Here is a 24,956-nt window from a genome sequence, read left to right as displayed (position 1 = left end):
TTTCGCACTGTAACATGTGCGCTCAACCAAGTGTGCCACCACCTGGTCCCTTAGAATTGCATTTCTTTATCACCTACTATGTGCTTAGGCTTAAACATATTAATCCCAGACTTTGGAAACTCAAGGAAAGATTAGGATTTTAAAAAGATTTTTTAGATAGATAGGCAGAGAGAGAGAGAGAAACTTACCATAAGATCAAAACTTTCTTCAAGACAGTGTGGACCAAGCTCAAAACTGGATCATGCACATGGCAAAGCACCACACTGTCCAAGTGAACTATCGTGTTGGCCCCCCTAAATTAGAATCTTAAAATTGGGCCCAGGTGGTGGTACACCTGGTTGAGCACACACATTACAATGTGCAAGGACCCCAGTTCAAGTCTGTGGTCCCCACCTGCAGAGGGAAAGCTTTGTGAGTGGTGAAGCAGTATTGCAGGTGTCTCTCTGTTTCTGTTCCTCCCTATCTCCCTTTTCCCTCTCAATTTCTGGCTGTCTCTATCCAATAAGTAAAGATAATAATAATAATATAAAAAGATCTCACACTTTCAAGCATGAAGTCCTCAGCTAAAAAAATGAAAAAAATTTTAAAAAGAATCTTAACATTATTAAAGTTTAGAGTCCTTATGTCCCCTTTACATAATATACCACTAAGCATGTATTTCTGTCGGAAGTGGAAGTAAAAACAAAACAAAACAAACAAACAAACAACAACAAAAAAAAACATGGAGCTTCTTCCTAAAACCAATACTAAATTTTCACCAGTCTATTTTGCAGTCTTAATGACTGTCACTATATATTCAGTTACGTAAGTGTCCGTTAAGAGTCAAGTGTGGGAGATTAACTACCCTAAGCCACTTAACCAAATGAAATCTTCAGCAGCAACAAGTAATTGTTGATAAATGTTTTAACTTCCATAAATATTTAATGAGTGCTTATTATGCACAAAATCCCGTGGTATGTACATTACAAGAGTATAAATATACATTAGATGGAGTTTTCCATTCTGGAAGAGCTCCCTTAATGACGCATAAGAAAAGACATGCTAGAGGGCATCGGGCGGTAGCGCAGCGGGTTAAGTGCACGTGGCACAAAGCGCAGGGCGTGAGGATCCCGAGCCCCCGGCTCCCCACCTGCAGGGGAGGTCATTTCACAGGCGGTGAAGCAGGTCTGCAGGTGTTTGTCTTTCTCTCCACCTCTCTGCCTTCCCCTCCTCTCTCGATTTCTCTCTATCCAACAACGAACGACATCAACAACAGCAGTAATAATCGCAACAAGGCTACAATAACAAGGGCAACAATGGGGGAAAATAAAATGGCCTCCACGAGCAGCCGATCCTGGTGCAGGCATTGAGCCCCAGCAGTAACCCTGGAGGCAAAAAAAAAAAAAAAGACACTCTCAAATTGCTTCTGTAAAGAACTGAACACGGTAAGAATTCACCGGAGTGGTGAAACAGTCTAGAGGCAAGAGACACCAGGACCATCATTTGCTTATTGATCAGAGACAGCTTTCAGGAGAACAAAAGATTTTTTTTTTTTGTCTTAAAGAACAAGTCAGATTTCAGTAGTCAGAAACAGAGGGTATTCGGGGGGCATCATCAGATTGATAATTTTAATTGTATTTAACTGGATTACTGATTTTAATCTTAATAAATATTTTTAAAATATTTACTTATCCAAAAGTGGACTATTACAAACCGTGCTGCTATGAACACAGGTGTACACAGATATCTTTTGGATGGGTGTATTTGCTTCTTTTGGAGAAGGGTGGATACAAAATGATCTCACTCATAGGCAGAAGTTAAGAAACAGGGAAAACAGAGAAAAACTTGGACTGGGTTTGTTGTACTGCATCAAAGCAAAGAACTCTGGAAGTGATAGGAGTGGGGCTTTGGGGTACTGAAGCATGATCGTGGGGGATGACCCAAGTTGAGGGTGAGAGCGTTTTGCAGACATGAGGAAATGAGAAATTGTACCCATGTATCAACAACTGTACTGTAAACCATTAAGTCCTTAACAAAGTGATAAAAATGTCTACTTATTTCACTGAAACAAAAATAGAGAAAATGGGAGCATCATTCTGGCACAGGCAATGCCGGGGATTGAACGAGGCACCTGTGCATTAAAAGTCCCTTGGACTACTGCCACCTTCCCAGCTACCACATTCATAACATTAAAGACCCCTTTGACTACTGTGAAGAACCCAGCTGAAAGGCAAACATTGTCAAAGTTATTCCTAACTATTTCATAATTCTGTCTCCTCTTTTTCACTCCCACTGTTACAATGTCTCAGTTCTTAGTTTATCTGCCACTGTAGCCACATCACTGGCAGGGAGCCTTGTATTATCTTCAGCACCTTGCGCAGTAAGTGGTGCATAACATTTGTGAAAGAGATGAAAATCCAATTATATGGTGTTTGGCACTCTTTCTCCTGTGTAACAAATGCCAGACAATATTTTAGACTGTGATCTCTCAAAACAGGTTTTTTGTTTGTTTGTTTGTTTTTAGAAAAGGGAAACACTATCAGGGCCTTATATATCAGTGCAGAAATGCTCGTTACAGCCAGGAATCCCAGCAAAAGCATCACCACAACACCAGATGGGTAACTCTCACTGCAATTCGCCCTCCTAGATATAACAGTCATGTGTGCATGGGGGGTGATGTTCAGTTCAAGATGCAGTTTAGAGCAGAACAAGCCATCTGTGACTGCCCTCTACACCTCATAAATCACTGCAGTAAAACTTCACACAAGATAAAACATATGATGGACGAGTGATTGCAAGTCTAAAAGCATCTAAAACTAATAAGAAATCCCACTCTTAATTCTCTTTCTACATGCTTTGCGAATTTTTCAGTCATTTGCTCGTGTGTGTGTGTGTGTGTGTGTGTGTGTGTGTGTGTGTGTGTATTTTTCCTGATGTCCCCACCTACACAAAATTCAAGTTCAGTGACAATAAAGATTCCACCTCTGTTTATCATTTTTTAGCACAGGAAATGATCTAGCACTTGGTGATTAGACAATAAATGCTTGTTAAATAATAAACACATCAAAATCATCAGAGTTTTTAATAGCAAGCCAGACATTGTATTAATCAATGGGAGTACATTTCTTTCAAGCCATTATTATCTTATTGAAGAATCATTTCATAAAAATTTGAACAACTGGGAGTCGGGTGGTAGCGCAGCTGGTTAAGTGCAGGTGGCACAAAGCGCAAGGACCAGCGTAAGTACGATCCCCGTTTGAGCCCCTGGCTCCCCACCTGCAGGGGAGTCCCTTCATAGGTGGTGAAGTAGGTCTGCAGGTGTCTATCTTTCTCTTCCCCTCTCTGTCTTTCCCTCCTCTCTCTATTTCTCTCTGTCCTATCCAACAACGACGACAACAACAACAATAATAACCACAACAACAATAAAAAACAGCAAGGGCAACAAAAGGGAAAATAAATAAATATAAAAAAATTAACCCCCTGCACTACCACCCGACCCCCATAAAAGAATATTGAACCGGCCAGGTGGTGACGCACCTGGTTGAACACACTTGTTACAATGTGCGAGGAGCCAGGTTCGAGCCCCCGGTCCCCACCTGCAGGAGGAAAGCTTTGCGAGTGGTGAAACTAGGCTGCAGGTGTCTCTCTCCCTCTCAATCTCCCCCTTCCCACTTGATTTCTGACAGTTTCTATCCAATAAATAAATATATTTTAAAAGCATTTAGTGTTCCACTTATCATTACAGAAACGAAAATGAAAACTACACTGAGATTCTATCTCACCCCTGTGAGAATGGCCTCATCAACAAAAGAGGAAATGAATGGCAGGTGTTGATGAGGTTGTAGAGAAGAACTCATAAAAACAATGAAACAGTTAAATTCAATTTAAAAAATAAATAGAAGAATATTGAAAAAAAAGAACTAACTGTGGGCACCCTGATTTTGCCACTGTAGAAAGAACAACACTTAGATTTCACCATTAATATGATGCTGAATTGTGGACTTCAGTGAGATGATTACTTTTCTTGTTGAGAGAGCATGTTTCTGTCACTACCTTTTTTATTCTTAAATTGATCACTGAATTCCCAAACAACTTCAGTATTTACTTTTTTCCACATGAGGTCTATTGACAAGGAGCATAAGTAACTTTCATAATACTCAACAAGTCACAACCTGGGCCAAAAAAAAAAAACATTCACAGATACAGAGAGTTATTTTCATGTATGTGCTTGGCTTATATTTTACCTCACATCTGAAATGCTCCATATTCTATGTATGCTGGCAAGCACGTTTCTGTTTTTTTCCAATTTTCTTTTCTTTTCTTTTTTGCCTCCGGGGTTATTGCTGGGGCTCCGTGCCTGCACTATGAATCCACTGCTCCTGGAGGCTATTTTTTCCCCTTTTGTTGCCTTTGTTGTTTATCGATGTTGTTATTATTACTGTTGTTATTGCTGTTGGATAGGACAGAGAAAAATAGAGAGAGGAGGGGAAGACAGAGAGGGGGAGAGAAAGATAGACACCTGCAAACCTACCTCACCGCTTGCAAAGCAAGCTCCCTGCAGGTGGGGAGCTGGGGCTTGAACCGGGATCCTTATGCTCGTCCTTGCACTTCGCACTATGTACGCTTAACCTGTTGAGCTACTGCCTGGCCCCCTTTTACCAGGTTTTTAAGAGCTAACTAGCAACACAAACACACTGGGCAGATTTGCAATTCCCTTGGTTCTGAATCATTTTTCTTAGTATCTGAAATGTCTCACCCCGACATCAGAGTCTTATCAATCATCAGAGAAATTGATAAAAGAAGGACATCAAAAGTCCCCATGACTTGCCCAGTCTAGTTCAGGTTACCAAACTAGTTTAGTTCAGATTACAAACTAGCATGAGAAATGTAAAGAGAGTATTATTTTATACAGCTTTCTGATTAGTTGTTGACGATATCTAGGTCATAATTCAGCGATAACTAAGCCATAACTCTACCTCTTTAATTCCTGGTCAAAATGTATTTCAAGCCTACAAGAAGAAGGGAAAGGAAATTTGGTGGTGGGTGAGGTGTGCTGGCACACATTTGAGGGAGGTATGAAATTGTGCCCCTGAGGTAAAAACTGTCTTGTAAAACAACATTTCCCCAGTAAGAAAAAAAAATTTAAAAATAACATGCCCGGGGTAGCAAAACAGCTCACTTGGATAATGCACTGCTCTGCTATGTTTTCAACCCAGGTTGAAGCTGGTTCACATCAGAGGAAGCTTTCGATGCTGTGGTCTCTTTCACTCCCTCGTTTTATGCCTGTCTCTATCTTACACACATACACACACCAAATAAATAAAAATTTAAAAAAATGACTCCAGGAAGAAAGCCTGAACTATGGGAGGGCAAAATTTCTTTGAACAAGAGGAAAAAAACACTACACTACGTATTAAAGAAAATGATATTTAAGCACTAAAAGTGTCTGCCTATAGAAAGGCATGAATAGGGGTCACCTGGTTGTGTGCATATGTTACAATGCGCAAGGACCCAGGTTCAAGCCTCTGGTCCCCACCTGTAGGGGCAAGCTTCACAAATGGTCATTAATGCTGCAGGTGTCTCTCTGTCTCTCTCCCTCTCTATATCCCCCTTCCTCTCAATTTTTGACTCTATCAAATAAATAAAGACGATAAATTTTTTTTAAAAATTTACAAGAGAAAGGCATGAGTATACATAATAATATTTAAAACTCAACAATAAATGTCCACATAGATACATTTATTTTGGGAGTCCTGGGACCTAGAAAATGTTCTGTTCCGCCACTTTTGGACTAACATGACAAGTTCCACCGTCCCTCCAGGGCATTTGTGGTTCAGTGATAGGATTCTCGCCTAATCTGCCCCCTCCTTGTCACACTCTGATTTTTACCAGTCACTTTTCTCTCCACCCTCTCTATGTCACATCCTGTTTCCACCCTACTTGGGAAGTATATATAAAGACAGCATTGTGAGTTTTAGAGTACTTTACCTTGAGTTTAGCTTAGCTCGTCTTAGGTTGTGCTGTGTCCTGCATGAATAAAGAGATACTGCCTACAGCTCAACCATGAGTCCCTGGTTGTCTGTTACCTGCCCGTGAAGCCAGCCTGGCGAAAACAACATAACCCGTCGAAAACAACATATGGTGCCACAACGTGGGACCAGACCTGTGCAACTCTCAGATAAGTGAAGACTTTGCCTACCTATGCACTATGGTCTTCTCTTCTACTTACGAAGAGGTTTGCCAAAGCCTCTACTGTTTCATCATGAGACAGTTACTCTGTCTCTGGAACATTTTGCTCTGGGCCAAACTTCGGTTCCCTGACCGGGAACTTTGGTTTCTTATGACTGGGATCATAGAGCTTGGGAGATGCACTGAGATTTCTCCTTGGACTTTCTGGATTCCCTCTCCCATGTTTCCTGAGGAAAAGGACTACATTTTTCTCCAGGCCACAGTTTGGTTCTTTATGACCGTGATTGTAGACCTTGGGATATGCATGGGGATTTCTACTGGGACTTTCTGGACTTCTTCTCGCATGTTTCCCATGGAGAAGGACTACTCTAATTTGAAGAACATTCTCGAGTACCCTGGCAGTTCCCAAGTATGGAGACACGTGGTTAGTTCTACTCTCCTGATTGGATTCTTTCTTCAATGGGAAGACGCTTTTAAAAATGGGTGCCTGAAGCAATCCAGCAGGAACAGTCAGAAGCACCCTAAATGGAATTTCGAGGACCTTTTTGGACTAGGACACCCTCCAGGGATTCTTAATCCTACATGGTGAGATCTTGATAATCTGGTTCAAGTTGCGTTTCATAAGAGAATGATTTGAATGACTGAATTTTTGTTTGACATTGACTTAAAAAAAATGCTGGACACAGCCATGATTTCTAGAGACATCCAGAAACAATCCAAAAAATTGTTTTTTCCCTCCTTTGATTTCTCTTTTACGTCTTGACATGAATCTGAAATGTTTAATCCTGAAAACTGTATGAGTTATGGGTGGGGCAGATAGTGCAATGATTATGTTAATTATTCCCATGCCTGAGGCTTTTAACCGTGGTTCTTCTGTTTACCTTTCCACATTTTATTGAGTTTAAACTGTTTAAACAACCTTAAAATCATACTAGAAAGGACTTTCAATTATAATGGAGTTATCAATTATAGTAAACTTCTAATCTGCTACAAGTTTTGTTTGACAAGTAAGTGAATTTCAGCTGTCAAAGTCTTCACATGAAAAAGCATCTACTCAAATGGAATTCCTGGAAATCCATTTGGGTCCTGTTCTCTGGCATCACCCACAAGATGGAATGACTACAACACACCCCCGGAAACCAATGATGAGACCTGGCACGACCTGAAGAAACAGATTCACAGACTACAAAGCTCACTCTCTACAGAAAAGCAGAATTCTGGTGGCCAACATTCCCCATCGAGACAGACGTGCAGCGTTTCATCCTCTGGCATTTTCTTCTGTGGTCAGCTACTTTGGACTGACACCTCCATCGGACTTACTGGTACACGCTGCTGTGTTTCTCAAAGACTAACTTCAGCCAGTTACCTTGAGACTTTATAGACTATGTCCCCTCGCCTGCAGGCTCTATCCCAGAGGCAGAAAACTCCCTCTCCTTATTAGGTTATGCCCACAGAGGCATGAAGCGCCCCAAGAGGCAAGAGATGCCCACAGAGGCAGGAAACGCCCTTTGAGGCAAGAGATGCCCCCAGAGGCATGAAGTGTTCCCAGAGGCAAGAAATTCCCTTTCGCCTGCTAGGCCTTGCCCTTTGAGGCAAGAAAAGCTCCCCTTGGCATCACACTGGTTATTGCTGCTCGCCTACTTTGTTTTCCATGTCTTATGCCAGTTCTTTTGAAAACGCCTGTACGATATAGGTTTCTGTTCACCCCACAATGGCCATTAGTTAAAAAGAAAGGGGGAATTGTTGGTATGCATGAGACCCTTTCTGTTTAATTTGGTTTAAATCCCCCCTGCTTAACACTATCTATTTACATAACCACTTCATTCTATTTACATAACCACTGTTAACAAGTTCCACCCTCCCTCCAGGGCATTTGTGGTTCAGTGATAGGATTCTCGCCTAATCTGCCCCCTCCTTGTCACACTCTGATTTTTACCAGTCACTTTTCTCTCCACCCTCTCTATGTCACATCCTGTTTCCACCCTACTTGGGAAGTATATATAAAGACAGCATTGTGAGTTTTAGAGTACTTTACCTTGAGTTTAGCTTAGCTCGTCTTAGGTTGTGCTGCGTCCTGCATGAATAAAGAGATACTGCCTACAGCTCAACCATGAGTCCCTGGTTGTCTGTTACCCGCCCATGAAGCCAGCCCAGCGAAAACAACATAACCCGTCTTAAACAACAAACATGTTCCCACTTTTTATTTCCTTTATTTTATTTTATTTTATTTTTTAGAAATGAATTTTATCTGCAGGTGTCTTTCCTCCTCTCTGTCTTCCCCTCCTCTCTCCAATTTTCTCCATCCTAGTCAACAGCAATGACATCAATAACAACAACAATAATAATCACAACAATGATAAAACAACAAGGGCAACAGAAGGGGGGGAAGCCTCCAGGAGCAGTGGTGTCATGGTGCAGGCACGGAACCCCAGCAATAACCCTGGAGGAAAAAAAAAGATTTTTACTAGTGATTTAATACTTGTTTACAAAATTACAAGATAACAGGGGTACAATTCCACACTGTTCCCACCACCAGAGTTCTGTGATCCCAGTTCCCTCCATTGAAAACTGCAGTGGTTATCCCAAGGTCATAGATATGGGTTGACTGTTATTTCTTTTTTTTTCTTCTTTTTAATATCTCCAGGGTTATTGCTTGGGCTCAGTGCCTGCACTACGAATTCACTGCTCCTGGAGGTTTTTTCCCCTTTTGTTGCCCTTGTTGTTTATTGTTTTTGTTATTATTGTTATTGTTGTTGGATAGGACAGAGAGAAATGGAGAGAGGAGGGGAAGACAGAGAGGGGGAGAAAAAGATAGACACTTGCAGACCTGCTTCACCAATTGTGAAGTGATCCCCCTGCAAATGGGGAGCTGGGGGCTTGAACTGGTATCCTTATGCCAGCCCTTTTGCTTTGCACCATGTGCGCTTAACCCGCTGTGCTACCGCCCAGCCCCCTACTATTAATTATTTCTATATTTATCTATCTATGTATCTATCTATCATCATTTTTTTTGTATGATCCTGCCTTCTCTTCCCAAGTTATACCTACACCTATTAATACTTAAGAATGTCTTTCTTTTTTTCCTCTTTCTCTGGGTCCTAATGGGATTGGGTTTCAGAGTCCTCTAGTCATCTTCTCATAACATTTCTCCCCCTCTGGAAGTCTGAACCAAAATATTTTGGGGGTGCAGAAGGTGGGAGTTGTGCCATCTGTAATTGCTTCTTCACTGGACATGGGTGTTGACAGATGGATCCATACCCCCAGCCTGTTTCTATCTTTCCCTAGTGGGGTACGGCTCTGGAGAGGTGAGGTTGTGGAACACACTGGTGAGGTCATTTGCCCATGGGGTTCAGAATGGAATCCTAGTAGCATCAGCAACTTGGTGTCTGAAAGGCAGTTAAAGATATGGGGCAGGACAAAATGTTTAATAAACAGGAACCAGAAAATAGGAATAGAATAGTTGAAAATAGGGACTTTAGGGTGATAAGATCTAAGAAGTCTATTTTAGGTATGTTACTAGGGGGCCCATAACTTTGGTAATTTGTGCTTGGGCTTGGTAGCTAACATGGAGGTGGACTAAGGATATTGTTGTCTATGAAGATGTAATCAGAATTAAGAATAGAACTAGAGAGCTGGAGTAGGTCAGAGAGTATCTCCCAACCTTGAAGAGAAAATATGTATACAATTAACTGTTTACCACATCAGTCTGATGCAGCGCCCATGTCTATTCATATTTAGCACAGGAGCCTATATAACCTCCAAGTCCCTGTTAGTCTGAGCTCATAGCCCATGGTCACAGCTGGGAACATTCCTAGGCTGCACTTATTTCAGGACCAGTCTTCCTCAAGTGGCAGAGTAAGCTGACTCAACCTCCTTCAGAGAGTAGGTCAGCCCCTACCATTGCTACTTTATAGTGCCAACATCCTTCCAGAACAGTCCATTTCACCCCTTCCTCCTCTGTCCACACCCCCTCTGGCAGCCTCAGTTATGAATTCAGAATCCAAAACTTTGTTTCAGCTGTACATTCTTATTTTTCTCTCCATATTGGGGCAACACTGATTATCAGTGTGCATGCATTTTAAGGGTACAGTTTCATATCTCTTCCATATATGGATAGCCATGCCATACCCACCACCAAAGTGCTAATGTCCCCAAGGACATCTCCAAGGCCCGTTTTGTAAGAGTTTATTGCCTATGTTTTCTTCCATTGTGTTTTATGAGTTTCCATCTCATGTTCCATATTTAATACATTTTAAATCACTTTAATTCATTTTGAATCACTTTTTGTGTGTTGTATGAGGTAGTGCTATATCTTGTTTGTCCTGCCAACTTCAGTTTTTCCAACACCATTGTTTGAAGAGACTTGCCTTTCTGCATTATATTCTTTTTTTGCATAAAATTAACTGTCAGTTTCTCTGTGAGTTTATCTCTGGGCCCTCAAATCTACTTTATTAATCACCTCTATGCCTATTTTTATTCCAATATCACTTTGAGTGAAAGAAACCACACACACGTACAGTGCTTGACTCCATTAATATGAAGTTCAAGGACATGTAAAAACTAATCTGAGATACATAACTCAGAAGACTAGTTCCCTTAAGTAGGAGTAGAAGGGATAGAGGACTGAAAGGGACACTGGGAGAAAATTGTTCTTTATCTTGATCTGGGTTGTTGACACCTGGTTGCGTGAAAAATTATCATGATGCTCATTTAAACATTTGTGTATTGTAACATTGACCACGATGTCTCAATAAAAATAAAGGAAGCTGTAAATTAAAGTATGTAATAGTCATCTCAGTACTCAACTTGGCCTTGGAAAATCCTGCCTTCCCACCCCATCAGCTGGGGCCCTAGTCGGAGAGTCCTGGGATTCCCACACAAACACGATGAGCCTAGACCTCGAATAGATCCCTTTCCCCATTACCACTGGTCATCTCCAGCTTTCTAGCCCTTTTTCCAGCCATGATATCATCTCCCCAGACAATAACCTGGCCCCACTTGCATATCAGATGTCAGGCTCAGGAAAAAAACTAGTAAAGTCATGGGCCCTTTGGAATATACCTAAAATGGACCTACTAGCTATTTCCAAAACGGAGATCCCAAATCTTCACCTGCAATATTCCAGCCTTTAGGTTCATGATTAGTCAACAATTTTTATGGATTTATATGTTAACTCTTTTTCAGTCACCAAGTTCCAGATGCTACCATGATGTCAACCGGACTTCCCTGGACAGATGACCCCACCAATGTGTCCTAGAGCTCCGCTTCCTCAGATCCCCGTATCACTAGAGAAAGAGAGAGACAGGCTGGGAGTATGGATCAACCTGTCAACACCCATGTTCATCCGGGAAGCAATTACAGAAGCCAGACCTTCCACCTTCAGCACCCCATGGTGACCCTGGGTCCATACTCCCAAGGGGTTAAAGAATATATGGGGAGAGGATGGGATATGGAGCCTTGGTGGTGGGAATTGTACCCTCTTATCCTATGGTCTTGTCAGTGCTTCCATTTTATAAATAAATAAATATAAGAAGAAAAGAAAGGAAAAAAAAAGAAAAAGAAAAAATCCTTCCTTCTTACTATGCCTGCTACTCAAAGCGTGATATAGATTCTCCTACTCATCTATTCATCGGTGCTTAACCTCAACTCATCCATTATAAATTCAACATTTTCCTCACCCACCCTTCTCTTTTAATCCAATATGGCCACAAATTATTCCTGCTGTGATTTTCATGCTTTCTGTGTCTCTGAACAAACCTGTCTGACATTCCCTTGCCCAGGTAATGCTTACACATTCCAACAAGGGGGCACCTTTCATGCAACATGTTATTAATGGGACTACTATATAAAATGTTCAGTATGGCTTCTATCAAATAAAATGGCTTGAAGTACTTCGGCTCCTATTTTGACTTTTCTTTTCTCTTTTCATTCAGAAGACATGTTGTGTTGCAGCACGTGGGTTTCCTAATAGGATTTGGGGACGTAATTAGCATAGGGATGAGGCTGAGGGACGTAATTAGCATCTGGCTGAAGTAGCTTACTTAAACCAAGTGATTTAAGTGCCAGTCTGCCAGAACTTGGGCACCTTTCCAGTCTTTCTGTCCCTGTGAATGGCTGAAGCTGCAGCTCTCCTCTTCCTGTGCTCTCGATGCCTGCTCTCATCCCCAAGGACCACCATGGCTGCTTCCCACAGGATCTGTACACGTGGAGCTCAGCTCTGATAAAACTTAGCTTAAAAGATTCTCCTCTCCAGCTATAATGCCATAAGCTGATATTTGCCCCTTTGCCTATTTTGCTGTGCCTAAATAAACTACCATGTAATAAACATCTCGCTTGTTTAAACCCAACCAAAGCCGTGCCCAAATCTTTTATTTTTAAATATACATAAGATGCACTTGTCTCTTAAAGTAGCTCAGAACTTAGAAACAGAAATAGTACACATTTCAAAATGGTTGAAGTCCCACATTTACATTTCAATACTAGCACTGATATTATTACACAGTATGCTCTCAACACACACACACACACACACACACACACACACCCCACAGATGTTTGTTTAATCATCAGAACAGCCACGATGTATAGATACCATTGCTACTGTTGAGCAAATCAGAAAGTCATCTAAGACTACACCACCAGTATGTGTCAGACCCATGATATAGATGACGCCACCATATCATTCCCATCACTCCAACCAAGTCAATCAATTAAATTACATATTGGTAGTAAGAGAGATTCCTGAACACCTACAAAGCAAAAGCTATATTTCTGTTATTCATGACTTAAAATTTTGAAATTATCACAGGGAGTGCTATATTCTTTCTAAGTCTCTCAAAAGGTCTGAGCTGAATTTTAAAATGACAGATCTATACACACAGTCACAGAGCAATACTATTTTTTAAAAAAATTCTTGTACAACATCCACTCTTAAGCAATGCAAATGTGTATTTATTCACCGATAGTCTCTGAAACTAAAAATATATGTCAGTGGCTCCATTGACTGAATTCAGGGCATTCATAATTTATATCAGGATTTTTTTAAATTTTTATTTTATTTATTCCCTTTTGTTGCCCTTGTTGTTTTATTGTTGTAGTTATTATTGTTGTTGTCGTTGTTGGATAGGACAGAGAGAAATGGAGAGAGGAGGGGAAGACAGAGAGGAGGAGAGAAAGATAGACACCTGCAGACCTGCTTCACTGCCTGTGAAGCGAATCCCCTGCAGGTGGGGAGCCGGGGTTCGAACCGAGATCCTTATGCCGGTCCTTGTGCTTTGCACCACCTGTGCTTAACCCGCTGCGCTACAGCCTGACTCCCTATATCAGGATTTCTAATAGTACTTTTAATTTTATTCGCTCAGAATGGTTCGTAACATGCTCTTGATTTCATTTTTGTTGCTCATCATTTGCTGATTTATTCTTGTGATAAATATGTATTCATTTATGCCAAGTTTTCTGCAAAGACTGATCCTCATCAGGCCTTTAAGCATATAAATAGACAGGAGAGACTTAATATCATTTATAAGATAGTTTTCCATAAATATACCGGTTACGAAATATTGCAGCAGCAACTGATTCTCCTCTATGCAGATGATCCATCACCTCTAGAAGTCGGATTGCAACCTGGTTGGGAGGAAAAGAAACAATGTTTCCTGTGAAAATCAATATTTGAAATTTCAAATCATAAGTGTATTTCACACACTTGATGATAGATGAAATGTATGTTTCTACATGAGTCTGTATATCTTACCACAATGAAAACACTAGATCTATATAATCAAAGTTCAATGTTGGATCATTAAATGATATTGACAAAATCCCATTTAAAATCATAGGCAGAGAGTATATATTATTTTTAAAAAACATGTATTTATTTATTACTTTTTGTTGCCCTTGTTTTATTGTTGTAGTTACTGTTGTGGTTGTTATTGATGTCATCTTTGTTGGATAGGACAGAAAGAAATGGAGAGAGAAGGGGAAGACAGAGAGGGGGAGAGAAAGACAGATACCTGCAGACCCGGTTCACTGCCTGTGAAGCGACTCCCCTGCAGGTGGGGAGCTGGGGGCTCGAACCGGGATCCTTAAGCCGGTCCTTGCGCTTTCCGCCACCTGTGCTTAACCCGCTACACTACCGCCAGACTCCCTATATATATTATATTATATTAATTAATTAATTAATTTATTTATTTATTTATTATTTGCCTCCAGGATTATCACTGGGGCTCGGTGCCAGCACTACAAATGCACTGCTTCTGGAGGCCATTTTTTCCATTTTATTGGATAGGACAGAGAGAAATTGAGAGAGGAGGGGAGGACAGAGAGGGAGAGAGGAAGATATACACCTGCAGAACTGCTTTGCTGCTTTTGAAGCATCCTATCTGCAGGTGTGGAGCTGGAGGTTCAAACCCAGATCCTTGTACAAGTTCTTGCCCTTAGTACTATATGCACTTAACTGGGTGCGTCACTGCTCCCCCCTACCCCTCCACATACATAGTACATTTTGTATGTTCATTCAAATACACTGAGAAACAAAATCATAAAATATTTTAAGTGTCCGCCAATGGGTGGATATGGATAAAGAAGACGTAACACACAGTCACACGTCACGTAATAAGACATACTTGCTGAGAAATGCATTGTTTGGTGTTCTATTTTTGTGCAAATATCAGAGCATAAGTCACAGACCTAGAGGATCTAGCCTATCACAAACCCACCTAGGCTATATGCCTATTAGGATGACTGTCATACAGGCAATCTATGGCTGACCAAAATGAATGACTGTATGTATCTATATAATGGACTATCAACTCAGCTAAGAAAAAGAGTAAAATCTAGGCATTTGCAACAGCAGGAATGGACTTTCAGGGTGCCATGCTAAATGAAATTTCTTTTTGTCTTTAAACTAGTATTGTTATTGTTGTTGTTGTTGTTGCTGTTCTTTTGGTCATCTCAGGGGCGCTTCAGTGTTCCAGGTAGACTTTTTCAAATAGACATAGAAACAGAGACACAGTATCCTCCTGACTCTTAATTTAGGATAAAAGTAAATGACAAAAAAAGTAGTCTAGATAGCTGAGAGATAGCTCAGCAAATAGAGCACACACTTTACTGTGCCCAAAGACTGAGGCTTTAGACCCTCCAAACCACATAAAAGCAACATGCCTGGCATCAAGGACCATTTAACAAATGGCGGAGCGCTAATGTGCTGTCGTCTCCTTCCTCCCTCTCTGTATCTATTTGTATAAAAAGGAAAAAGAGAAAACAATTGGTCCCATTCACTCTAGCAGTGCAAACAATAAAACATCTAGGACTAAACTTATCAAAAATGAAATACTTGCATAATGAAAACCATGACTCACTATTCAAAGAAATAGATAAAGATACAAAGAAGTGGAAAGATACTCCATATTCATGGTTTAGAAGAACTAACATCATCAAAATGAATATTTTACCCAGAGCCATATACAAATTTACTGCAATCCCCATCAAGGTTCCACCAACTCCCCCCCCCCAGGGTTATTGCTGGGGCTTGAATCCACTGGAGGCTATTTCTTGCCCTTTTTGTTACCCTTGTTATTATTGTTGTTGTTATTGCTGGATAGGACAGAGAGAAATTGAGAGGGGAGGGGAAGATAGAGAGAGGAAAAGAAAGATAGACACCTGCAGACCTGCTTCACTGCTAGTGAAGCAACCCCCCCTGAAGGTGGGGAGCCAGGGGCTCAAATCCGGATCCTTGAGCAGGTCCTTGCACTTCGTGCCATGTGCACTTAACCCACTGCACCACTGTCCAGTGCCCTCCCCAACTTTTTTTAAGGGATTAGAACAAAAGATACAACAGTTTATCCAAAACAATCTTGAGAAAAAAGAACAAAACTGGAGGCATCACACTCCCAGATTTCAAACAGGGCCATTGTAATCAAAACTGTCTGGTATTGGAACAAAAACAGAAACAGTGACCATAGACTAAAATTGAGAGTCCAGAAATAAACTCCAGCACCTACAGACATCTAATTTTTGACAAGGGGCCCTAAAATATTAAATGGAGAAAGGTGACTCTCTTCAACAAATGGTGTTGGGAAAACTGGGTTTACACATGCAGAAGAATGAAACTGAATCACTACGTTTCACTACACAGAGAGTAAACTCCAAATGGATCAAGGACTTGGATGTTAGAGCAGAAACTGTCAAATAAGAGGAGAATATTGGCAGCAATCTTTTCCATCAAAATTTTATAGGCATCTTCAATGATACAAATCCAATTGCAAGGAAAACTAAACAAAAAATAAGCCAACGGGACTACATCAAATTAAAAAAGCTTCTGCATAGCAAAAGAAACCACCACCCAAAGGGACCCCTCACAGAATGGGAGAAGATCTTTACAAGCCATATATCAGACAAAGACTAATAACCAAATTATATAAAGAGCTCACCAAACTCAGCAGCAGCAACAACAACAAATGAACCCATCAAAAATGGAGAGAAGATATGATAAAAGAAGAAAATCCAAAAGGCCAAAAGGTATATGAAAAATGCTCCAAGTCATTGATTATTAGAGAAATGCAAATAAAGACAACAATGAGATATCACTTCACTCCTGTGAGAATGTCATATACCAGAAACATAGCGACAACAAATTCTGGAGAGGTTGTGAGGGCAAAGAAACCCTCTTGCACTGCTGATGGGAATGTAAATTGGTCTGACCCTTGTGGAGAGCAGTCTGGAAAACTCTCAGAAGACTAGAAATGAACCTACCCTATGACCCTGCAATTCCTCTCCTGGGGATATATCCTAAGGAACCCAACACACTCAGCCAAGAAGGTCTGTGTATGCCTATGTTCATAGCAGCACAATTCATAATAGCCAAAACCAGGAAGTAACCCAGGTGTGCAACAACTGCTGAGTGGCTGAGTAAGTTGTGATACATATACAGCCCATGGACTACTCAGCCATGAAAAATGATGAACTTACCCTCTTCACCTCATCTTTGATGGAGCTTGAAAAAATTATGTTAAGTGGGATAAACCAGAAAGAGAAGGATAAATATGAAATGGTCTCACTCATAGAGAGAAATTTAGAAATAGGGAGTCCGGCGGTAGCGCAGTGAGTTAAGCGTAGATGGCACGAAGCGCAAGGACCGGTGTAAGGATACTGGTTCGAGCCCTCGGCTCCCCACCTGCAGGGGAGTTGCTTCACAGGAGGTGAAGTAGGTCTGCAGGTGTCTGTCCTTCTCTCCCTCTGTCTTCCTCTCCTCTTTCCATTTCTCTCTGTCCTATTTAACAACGACGACATCAACAATAACTACAACAATAGAAAATAAGGGTAACAAAAGGGGAAATAAATATAAAAATTAAAAGAAAACTTTTCTTTTTAAAAAAAAAGAAGTTTAGAAATAAGAACAGCAGGAAAAACACAAAGCAGACCTCGGGTTGTGTGGTGGCGCACCCAATTAAGCTCACATAGTACTATGCACAAGGATCTGCACAAGGACCAGGGTTCAAGACCCTGCTCGCCACCTTCAGTGAGGACTTAACAACTTTTTTCATGAACAGTGAAGCAGGTATGCAGGTATCTATCTTTCTCTCTCCCTATTTCTCCTCCCCTCTCTGTCCTATCAAATAAAATATTAAGTAAGAAAGGAAAAGAAAGAAAAAAAATGGCTACTGGGAGTGGTGGATTCATAGTGTTTACAGCAAGTCCCAGTGATAAACCTGGAGGCAAAACAAACAAATAACATTGGATCCAGGTAGTAGAGCACTTGGTAGAGTGGCATGTTACAATGTGCAAGGACACAGGTTTAAGTACCTGGTCCCTACCTGCAAGGGGGAAACCTTATGAGGGATGAACCAGTGCTGTAAATATCTCTCTTTCTCTCTTTCTCTGACTTTCTCTATTGATTTCTCTGTCTCTAACCAATCAATAAGATAAAAGAAATCTAAAAATAATTGTAAAATCAGAGGCAACCTTCTATCAGTGTTTCCATCCTTATTTTTCATTGCCTTTTTGATACCCATCCCAATGTCTTTACTCTCATTATAGTGGAGTTAGGAAGGGAGAAGCAAGCACAGGTGAACAATTTATGAAGGGCTGACATAAAACCATCGGTATCAGAAAATGTATATGATTAAGTATGTGTTAGACCACTAGCACACTGCCTCGAATGTGAAGGTGAATCAGGGAAAAAGAGAGTATAAAGACACAGTAAGAAACAACTTCCAAGGGACCAGGTAGTAGCACACGCAGTTGGACAAATGTGGTACCATGCACAAGGACCTGGGTTTAAACCCAGGTCTTCACATGCAAGGAGGAAGCTTCATGAGCTGTGAAGCAGTATTACAGGTTAATCCCAGCCTCTCTCCATCCCTACTTTCACCTTCTCTTTCAATTTCTTTGTCTTATCTTTTTTTTTATTTATTCATTTTTTCTTTGCCTCCAGGATTATCGCTGGGGCTTTGTGCCTACACTACGAATCCACTGCTCTTGGAGGCCATGTTTCCCTTTTGTTGTTGTTGTTGTCATTATTGTTATTATTGCCATTGTTGTTGGATAAGACAGAGTGAAATTGAGAGAAGAGAGGAGACAGAGCAGGGGAGAGAAAGATAGACACCTGCATACCTGCTTCACCACTTTTGAAGTGACCCCCCTCCGCAGGTGGGGAGCCAGGGGCTCAAACTGGGATTCTTACACCAGTCCTAGCGCTCTGTGCCAAATGCGCTTAAACCTCTGCGCTACCACCTGACCCCCCTGTCTTATCAAACTTAAAATAGTAAATAAAGCAGAAAATGACAAGCAGAAGTGATACATTCTTCATACATGCACAAACACTGGTTGACAATAACAGAAAGAAAGAAAGAAAGAAAGAAAGAAAGAAAGAAAGAAAGATGGAAGGAAGGAAGGAAGGAAGGAAGGAAAGGAAAGGAAAGGAAAGGAAAGGAAAGGAAGGAAGGAAGAAAGAAAGAAAGAAAGAAAGAAAGAAAGAAAGAAAGAAAGAAAGAAAAGAACTTCCATTGCTATTGAGTGAAATAATAGACAAAACAAAGGTTATGTGGATAGCCAGGCAAGAATTTTTGTCTGACTGACAGAAATTTAAGACATAAGGAAATATCAGACACAAGCAAATCTATTCACATAACTAACTGTAGAAAATGCTGATATACCAAGAAAAGTGGACTGTGTACACTTTATAATGTATCTTAGGGCACACACTACAGAGTATATGACAGAATACTGGAATTATATATATAGACTTGGATTGGACTAGAAATGAAAACCTAGGGATATCTAGCCAGTGAACAGCAAAAATGAGGAGACTGGAAATGACTCAGGAAGGGATCCTCCAGAAAGATAGATAGATAGATAGAGAGAGAGAGAGAGAGAGAGAGAGAGAGAGAGAGGAAGGAAGGGAGGAAGGAAGAAAGAGAGAAAGAAAGAAAGAGAAAGAGAAAGAGAAAAGAAACTGAAGAAAAAGCTATCAAGGGAAGCAAAGAATAAGTAGGCAGACTTCCTGAATCTTGAGAAAATACTATGGAATAAAAGGGGTTCAGAAGAAAGACGGCTGGAGGGTAATCATCTGGTTCCAATGTGGCCCAAGCCACATTGTAAGAGCCAGCTGATTGATCTGACAGCTATAACACCAGTGGTAACTGAGTCGTCTCACTATAGATGGGGAGAAGCTCACACTGAAGTGCTTTGAAAATACATTTCATATACATATATATATATATATATGTTTATTTATTTTCCCTGTTGTTTTTTATTGTTGTTATTGATGTTGTTGTTGGATAGGAAAGAGAGAGATGGAGAGAAGAGGGGAAGACAGAGAGGGGGAGAGAAAGAGAGACACCTGCAGACCTGCTTCACCGCCTGTGAAGCGACTCCCTTGCAGATGGGGAGCCAGGGGCTCGAACCGGAATCCTTATACCAGTCCTTGTGCTTTGAGTCACGTGCACTTAACCCACTGCGCTACCGCCGACTCCCGAAAATACATTTCTTTTAAGTCTTTGCAAGGAACTCAAATCCATCAAGGACATCCTCTATCCTAAAGGCTGACTTCATACGTGCTAGCAATGATTAAAGAAAGGAGTGGGATACAACCAGGTAGACATTTTAGAAAAATGTCTGTGATTTCACTTCACCTCCTAAATCAATTCCAGAAGAATTACAGATTTAAAGGTAAACAGTGAAACTTTGGCAGGGGCTGGGCAGTGGCTCACTGGTTAAGTGCACATAGTACTAAGCACAAGGACCAGCTCAAGGATCCTGATTGAACCCCTGGCTACCTACCTGCAGAAGGGATGCTTCACAAGCAGTGAAGCAGGTCTTCAGCTGTCTCTTTTTCTCCCTCTATCTTCCCCCCTCATAATTTCTCTCTGTCCTATCCAATAAAATGGGAAAAAATGGCTTCCAGGAGCAGTGGATTCATAGAACTAGCACCTAGCCCTAGACATAACCCTGCAGGTGGGATCATCATCATCATCATCATCATCATCATCATCACCATCATCATCGAAGCTTTGAAACAGTACTGAGAAAAAAATAAACACAAACAAGTAAGATTATTTATCATTGTGCAGTAGAGGAGATAAGCAGAGCCCTAAACCCAGGAACAGTAAAGGAAAAAGTTGTTAAATCTGATTATAGAAAAATAATTATCAGTCTGTATGTACTTCAAAATCACTACAATATTTCACTTATTAAAAAATGTTGTATTTATTTATTAATGAGAGGGATAGGAGGAGAGAAAGAAAGAAGCAGACATCACTTTGGTACATGTGCTGCCGGGGATTGAACTCGGGACCTCATAGCTTGAGAGTTCAACACTTCATCCACTGAGCCACCTCCCAGACCACAGCATTACAATATTTCATATTTGACAAATTAGGAAGAAATATTCAAGGACTGGGGAGATAGCACAATGGTTATGTGAAAAGGCTTTGAGGTCTCAGGTTCAATCCCCAGAACCACCATAAACCAGAATTGATCTATGCTCTCTCTGGTCTGTCTCTCTCTCTCTCTGCCTGTATCTTTTCCATTAAATAAATAAGTAATTATCAAATATTTTAAAATATTCAGAAAGCTCATGGCAGACAACACTGGGCACTCACACAATTTATTTATTAATAAAACCAGTAAATCACTATAGTAACTATAGTAACCTAAACAGGAAATACATGCAAAAGAATTAAACATGGGGCAAGTGAGATAGACAGCTTACATGGGAAGGTGTATAGTCTACTGTAAGTGCAACCCAAGTTCGAGTCCCCAGTACACCATATGAGAGTACTATGAGACTGAAGGAAGCTTCAGTGCTATGGTGTCTCTTTTTCCCTGTCTCTCTGTCTCCCTGTCTCTCTGAAAGTCAAAAGAGTCAAACATCATCAATCAACTGCACAGAAATGCAATTTAAAATGAACTGTTTTCACAGGTCAAGGAAACTCGTGTGCAAGCACACACAGGTAAAGCCTTTTTCTATCTATTATTAGTGAAAGGGAATGTGGAGAGGGAGAAATGTTTGCTGTTAACTATATGCTTTTCAACTCAATTCATTTCAAAATAATGAGCTGCTGAGGCTTTTGCAAAAGGAATAAGGAATGGCCACGAGGTGGGAGGAAAAATCAGGAAGGTAGAGTAACCCTGAAGGCAAAATAAAATGTTTATAAGAATAAAGGACTCCTCAGAATCCCGCCCCACTATGGAAAGAGAGAGGCAGGCTGGGAGTATGGATCGACCTGTCAACACCCATGAACCAGTGGGGAAGCAATTACAGAAGCCAGACCTCCCACCTTCTGCATCCCACAGTGACCTTGGGTCCATACTCCTAGAGGGATAGAGAATGGGAAAGCTATCAGGGGAGGGGATGAGATATGGAGATCTGGTGGTGGGAACTGTGTGGAGTTGTACCCCTTTTATCCTATGGTTTTGTCAGTGTTTCCTTTTTATAAATAAAAGAAAAAAAAGAATGAAGGAGCAATCGACTGTGTCAGATGTGGCTGAAAAGTTAAATGAAGAACTTCTAGCTGCCAATTCAGTCTGGTTTCACAGAGGTCATGGGAAACCATGCTAAGTGGTTTATATGGAATGGAGCAGCAAGGTCAGGGGAACAGGCTGTCTAGAGGGGGACCAACAGGGAATTCGAGAGGTGCTGGGAAGTGACACACCTGGTAGCACACACCCATTACCATGCATCAGGATCTAGGTTCAAGCCTCTGCTCCCCACCTGCAAGGCAGAAACTTCATGAGTGGCAGAATAGTGTTGCAGATGTCTCTATCTCTGTCTCTTATCTTCCGCCCCTCAATTGCTCTTTCTTTCTGTCAAAAAAATAAACAAGTAAATAAATGAAATGAAATGAAAGAACAAGAACACGCAATGTACACAGAGCAATGTTGTCATAGAGAGTAAAAGAAAAGGGGAAGGGAAGTAGCACACATGTTTAAATGCCCATGTTACAGTGCACAAAGATCTGGGTTCATGCTCCCGGTCCCCACCTGCAGATGGGAAGCTTCATGAGTGGTGAAGCAGTGCAGTGGGTCTCTCTCTCCTCTCCACTCCTTACCTCTCATTTTCTCTCTGCCCTAACAAAATTAATAAATATAAAAGTTAAAAAGAGGGAAAAAAGAGCAAAAGAATATATTACAGTAGTCAGAGGTGGATAAAAGTATGTAATATTCTATTGAATTCTGTTTTCATAATAGAAGCTACCAGAGAATATAAAACAGAGGAGCACAACATTCCATACACCACAGATCGAGTCAAATACAAGATTAGCAACTGATTTTAAAATAAAATAAAACAACACATAAAACATGACCTGGGAGGTGGTGTCATGGATAAAGAGTTGGACTCTCAAGCCTAAAGTCCTGAGGTTGAGCCCCAGTATCACATGTGCTAGAATGAGTGATGTTCTGGTTCTCTCTTTCTGTCCTCCTCCTCCTCTCTCTCTTTCTATCTCTCCTTCTCTCTCCCTCTCTCTCATATAAATAATAAATATATAGAATATACCTATTTCACACACACACATACACACACACACACACACACACACACACACACACACACACATATATATATATATTAAAAGCATATAAATCTAGGCCATGTGTCATGGTGTTGGGCTGGCAGAAAATTCAGGATGTGCTGTTCTTGTTGCATTCTCAGGTGATACTTTTTTGCTATTCCTAGTTTAAGGATGTGCTTTGTGGATGCAGAAATGTGTCGTGACTTTTATGACAACTCAGCATATGCATACAGATTCAGAAAAAGCATAAAATGTGCATGTGAATAATCAACCTCAAATTCGGAAATGTATTTACCTCCATAGAGGGAGGGAAATAAGGGTTTGAGAGGTTGTGTGGTATCTCTCCCTTTCTCCCTGTTGCTTTCTGAATGAGAAAGAGGGCCCAGGAGCATTGAAAATGCACATGTGTGAGTCTGGTATGAAAGGATGGAAGGAAGGAAAGAAGGAAGGAAGGGAGGGAGGAAGGGAGAGAGGGAGGAAGGGAGGGAGGGAGGAAGGTAGGGAGGGAGGAAGGTAGGGAGGGAGGAAGAAATCAGGGAGCCAGGCAAAGAGAAGGAAAGAGGAAGAAGGAGAAAGAGAGGAAGAAAGAAAGAAAAGGGAAGAGAGAAGAATGCAGTTGGGGAGAGTACCTTAGGAGATCGACCCTAAACAGTGGCAGTAACAGTATTTGTTATGAGGTCTCCGTACAAATAAGCAGAAAGTATTACACAGTCTCTTTGCCCTACAGCAGGTTCTATGAAGGTGAGACTAGACCGAGCATATAAAGGGCATGATATTAAGACAAAAAGACAACTGGGGGCAGGTGGCTGCACACCCAGTTAAGTACAAGTACATGCACATAGATTCATAGTGCACCAGGTCCCTGGGATAACTAAGTTAGCAATTTAAAAAAAAGAAAGAAAGAAAGAAAAAGGAAAAAAGACAATGGCTCCCCACCTGCAGAGGAGTCGCTTCACAGGCGGTGAAACAGGTCTGCAGGTGTCTTTCTCTTCCCCTCTCTGTCTTCCCTTCCTCTCTCCATTTTTCTCTGTCCTATCCAACAACAAGTGATACCAACAATAACACTAATAACCACAACAAGGATACAACAACAAGGGCAACAAAAGGGGGAAAAATGGCCTCCAGGAGCAGTGGATTCATGGTGCAGGCACTGAGCCCCAGCAATAACCCTGTAGGCAAAATAAATAAATAACAACAATAAAGCCAGATACCCATCATAACTGGAAGAAAAAAAAACCCCTTCTCCACAGCCTTGACATTCTCATGAATAAAGGGAAATAATCATTACTCAGAGCACACACCTGAGAAAGGTCTAATTGTGGTCAGCCCTCAAAGCACTCTACTTAGCTCAACAGAAATCAAACTGACAAGACGATTTCAGAAAACCCAGAGAGCCTGCATACACTTAACCAGTGTTAAGCTAAAGCACTTAAGTAATTCATGAATCTATTATTTCTCAAGGGCCCTGTGTAAAGTTAGATGATATTTCAAGTGGGAGTTCAGTTTATGACCAAGTATTTAATTAAATCCCACTGTCTCATTCTTTTCTCCCTTGTATAAGGTAGAATAACAATGAGATGAGATATGTGTAGTCAATTTGCACACCATGGAAGGTAAACCCTGCCGATGAACTGTACTGATTTGGAATAAAAAAGAATCTCCAGTTTCTCTGATAGTCTGCTTTCCAATAAAAGTTCAGTAAGCATTGTGATAAGAAAAGTGGACCAACCCCATCACTTAGGGCCCTAGTTAGGGAGTCCATGTTAGATGTCAGGCACA

At 41.0% G+C, this 24,956-nt stretch overlaps 1 protein-coding gene across 4 annotated transcripts in view; it reads right to left on the bottom strand.

Annotated features, from left to right (window-relative positions):
- KLHL13 (kelch like family member 13) overlaps positions 1 to 24,956 on the bottom strand; it is a 264,819-nt gene that overhangs the window by 127,741 nt on the left and 112,122 nt on the right. For 3 of the 4 annotated variants that reach the window (XM_060183005.1, XM_060182999.1, XM_060183004.1), the window contains exon 2: positions 13,715 to 13,791. The exons of the other annotated variant lie outside the window; for it this stretch is intronic. In XM_060183005.1, coding sequence (XP_060038988.1) covers positions 13,715 to 13,767 — 53 coding nt within the window. In that variant the 5' untranslated portion in view covers positions 13,768 to 13,791. The remainder of the gene's footprint in view (positions 1 to 13,714; positions 13,792 to 24,956) is intronic. 4 annotated transcript variants of the gene reach the window in all.

The sequence above is a fragment of the Erinaceus europaeus genome, chromosome X (assembly GCF_950295315.1).
Source record: "Erinaceus europaeus chromosome X, mEriEur2.1, whole genome shotgun sequence".
In the NCBI taxonomy this organism is placed as follows: Eukaryota; Metazoa; Chordata; class Mammalia; order Eulipotyphla; family Erinaceidae; genus Erinaceus; species Erinaceus europaeus.
The sequence above is the reverse complement of the archived record's forward strand: the minus strand, read 5'-3'. Positions and strand labels throughout refer to the sequence as shown.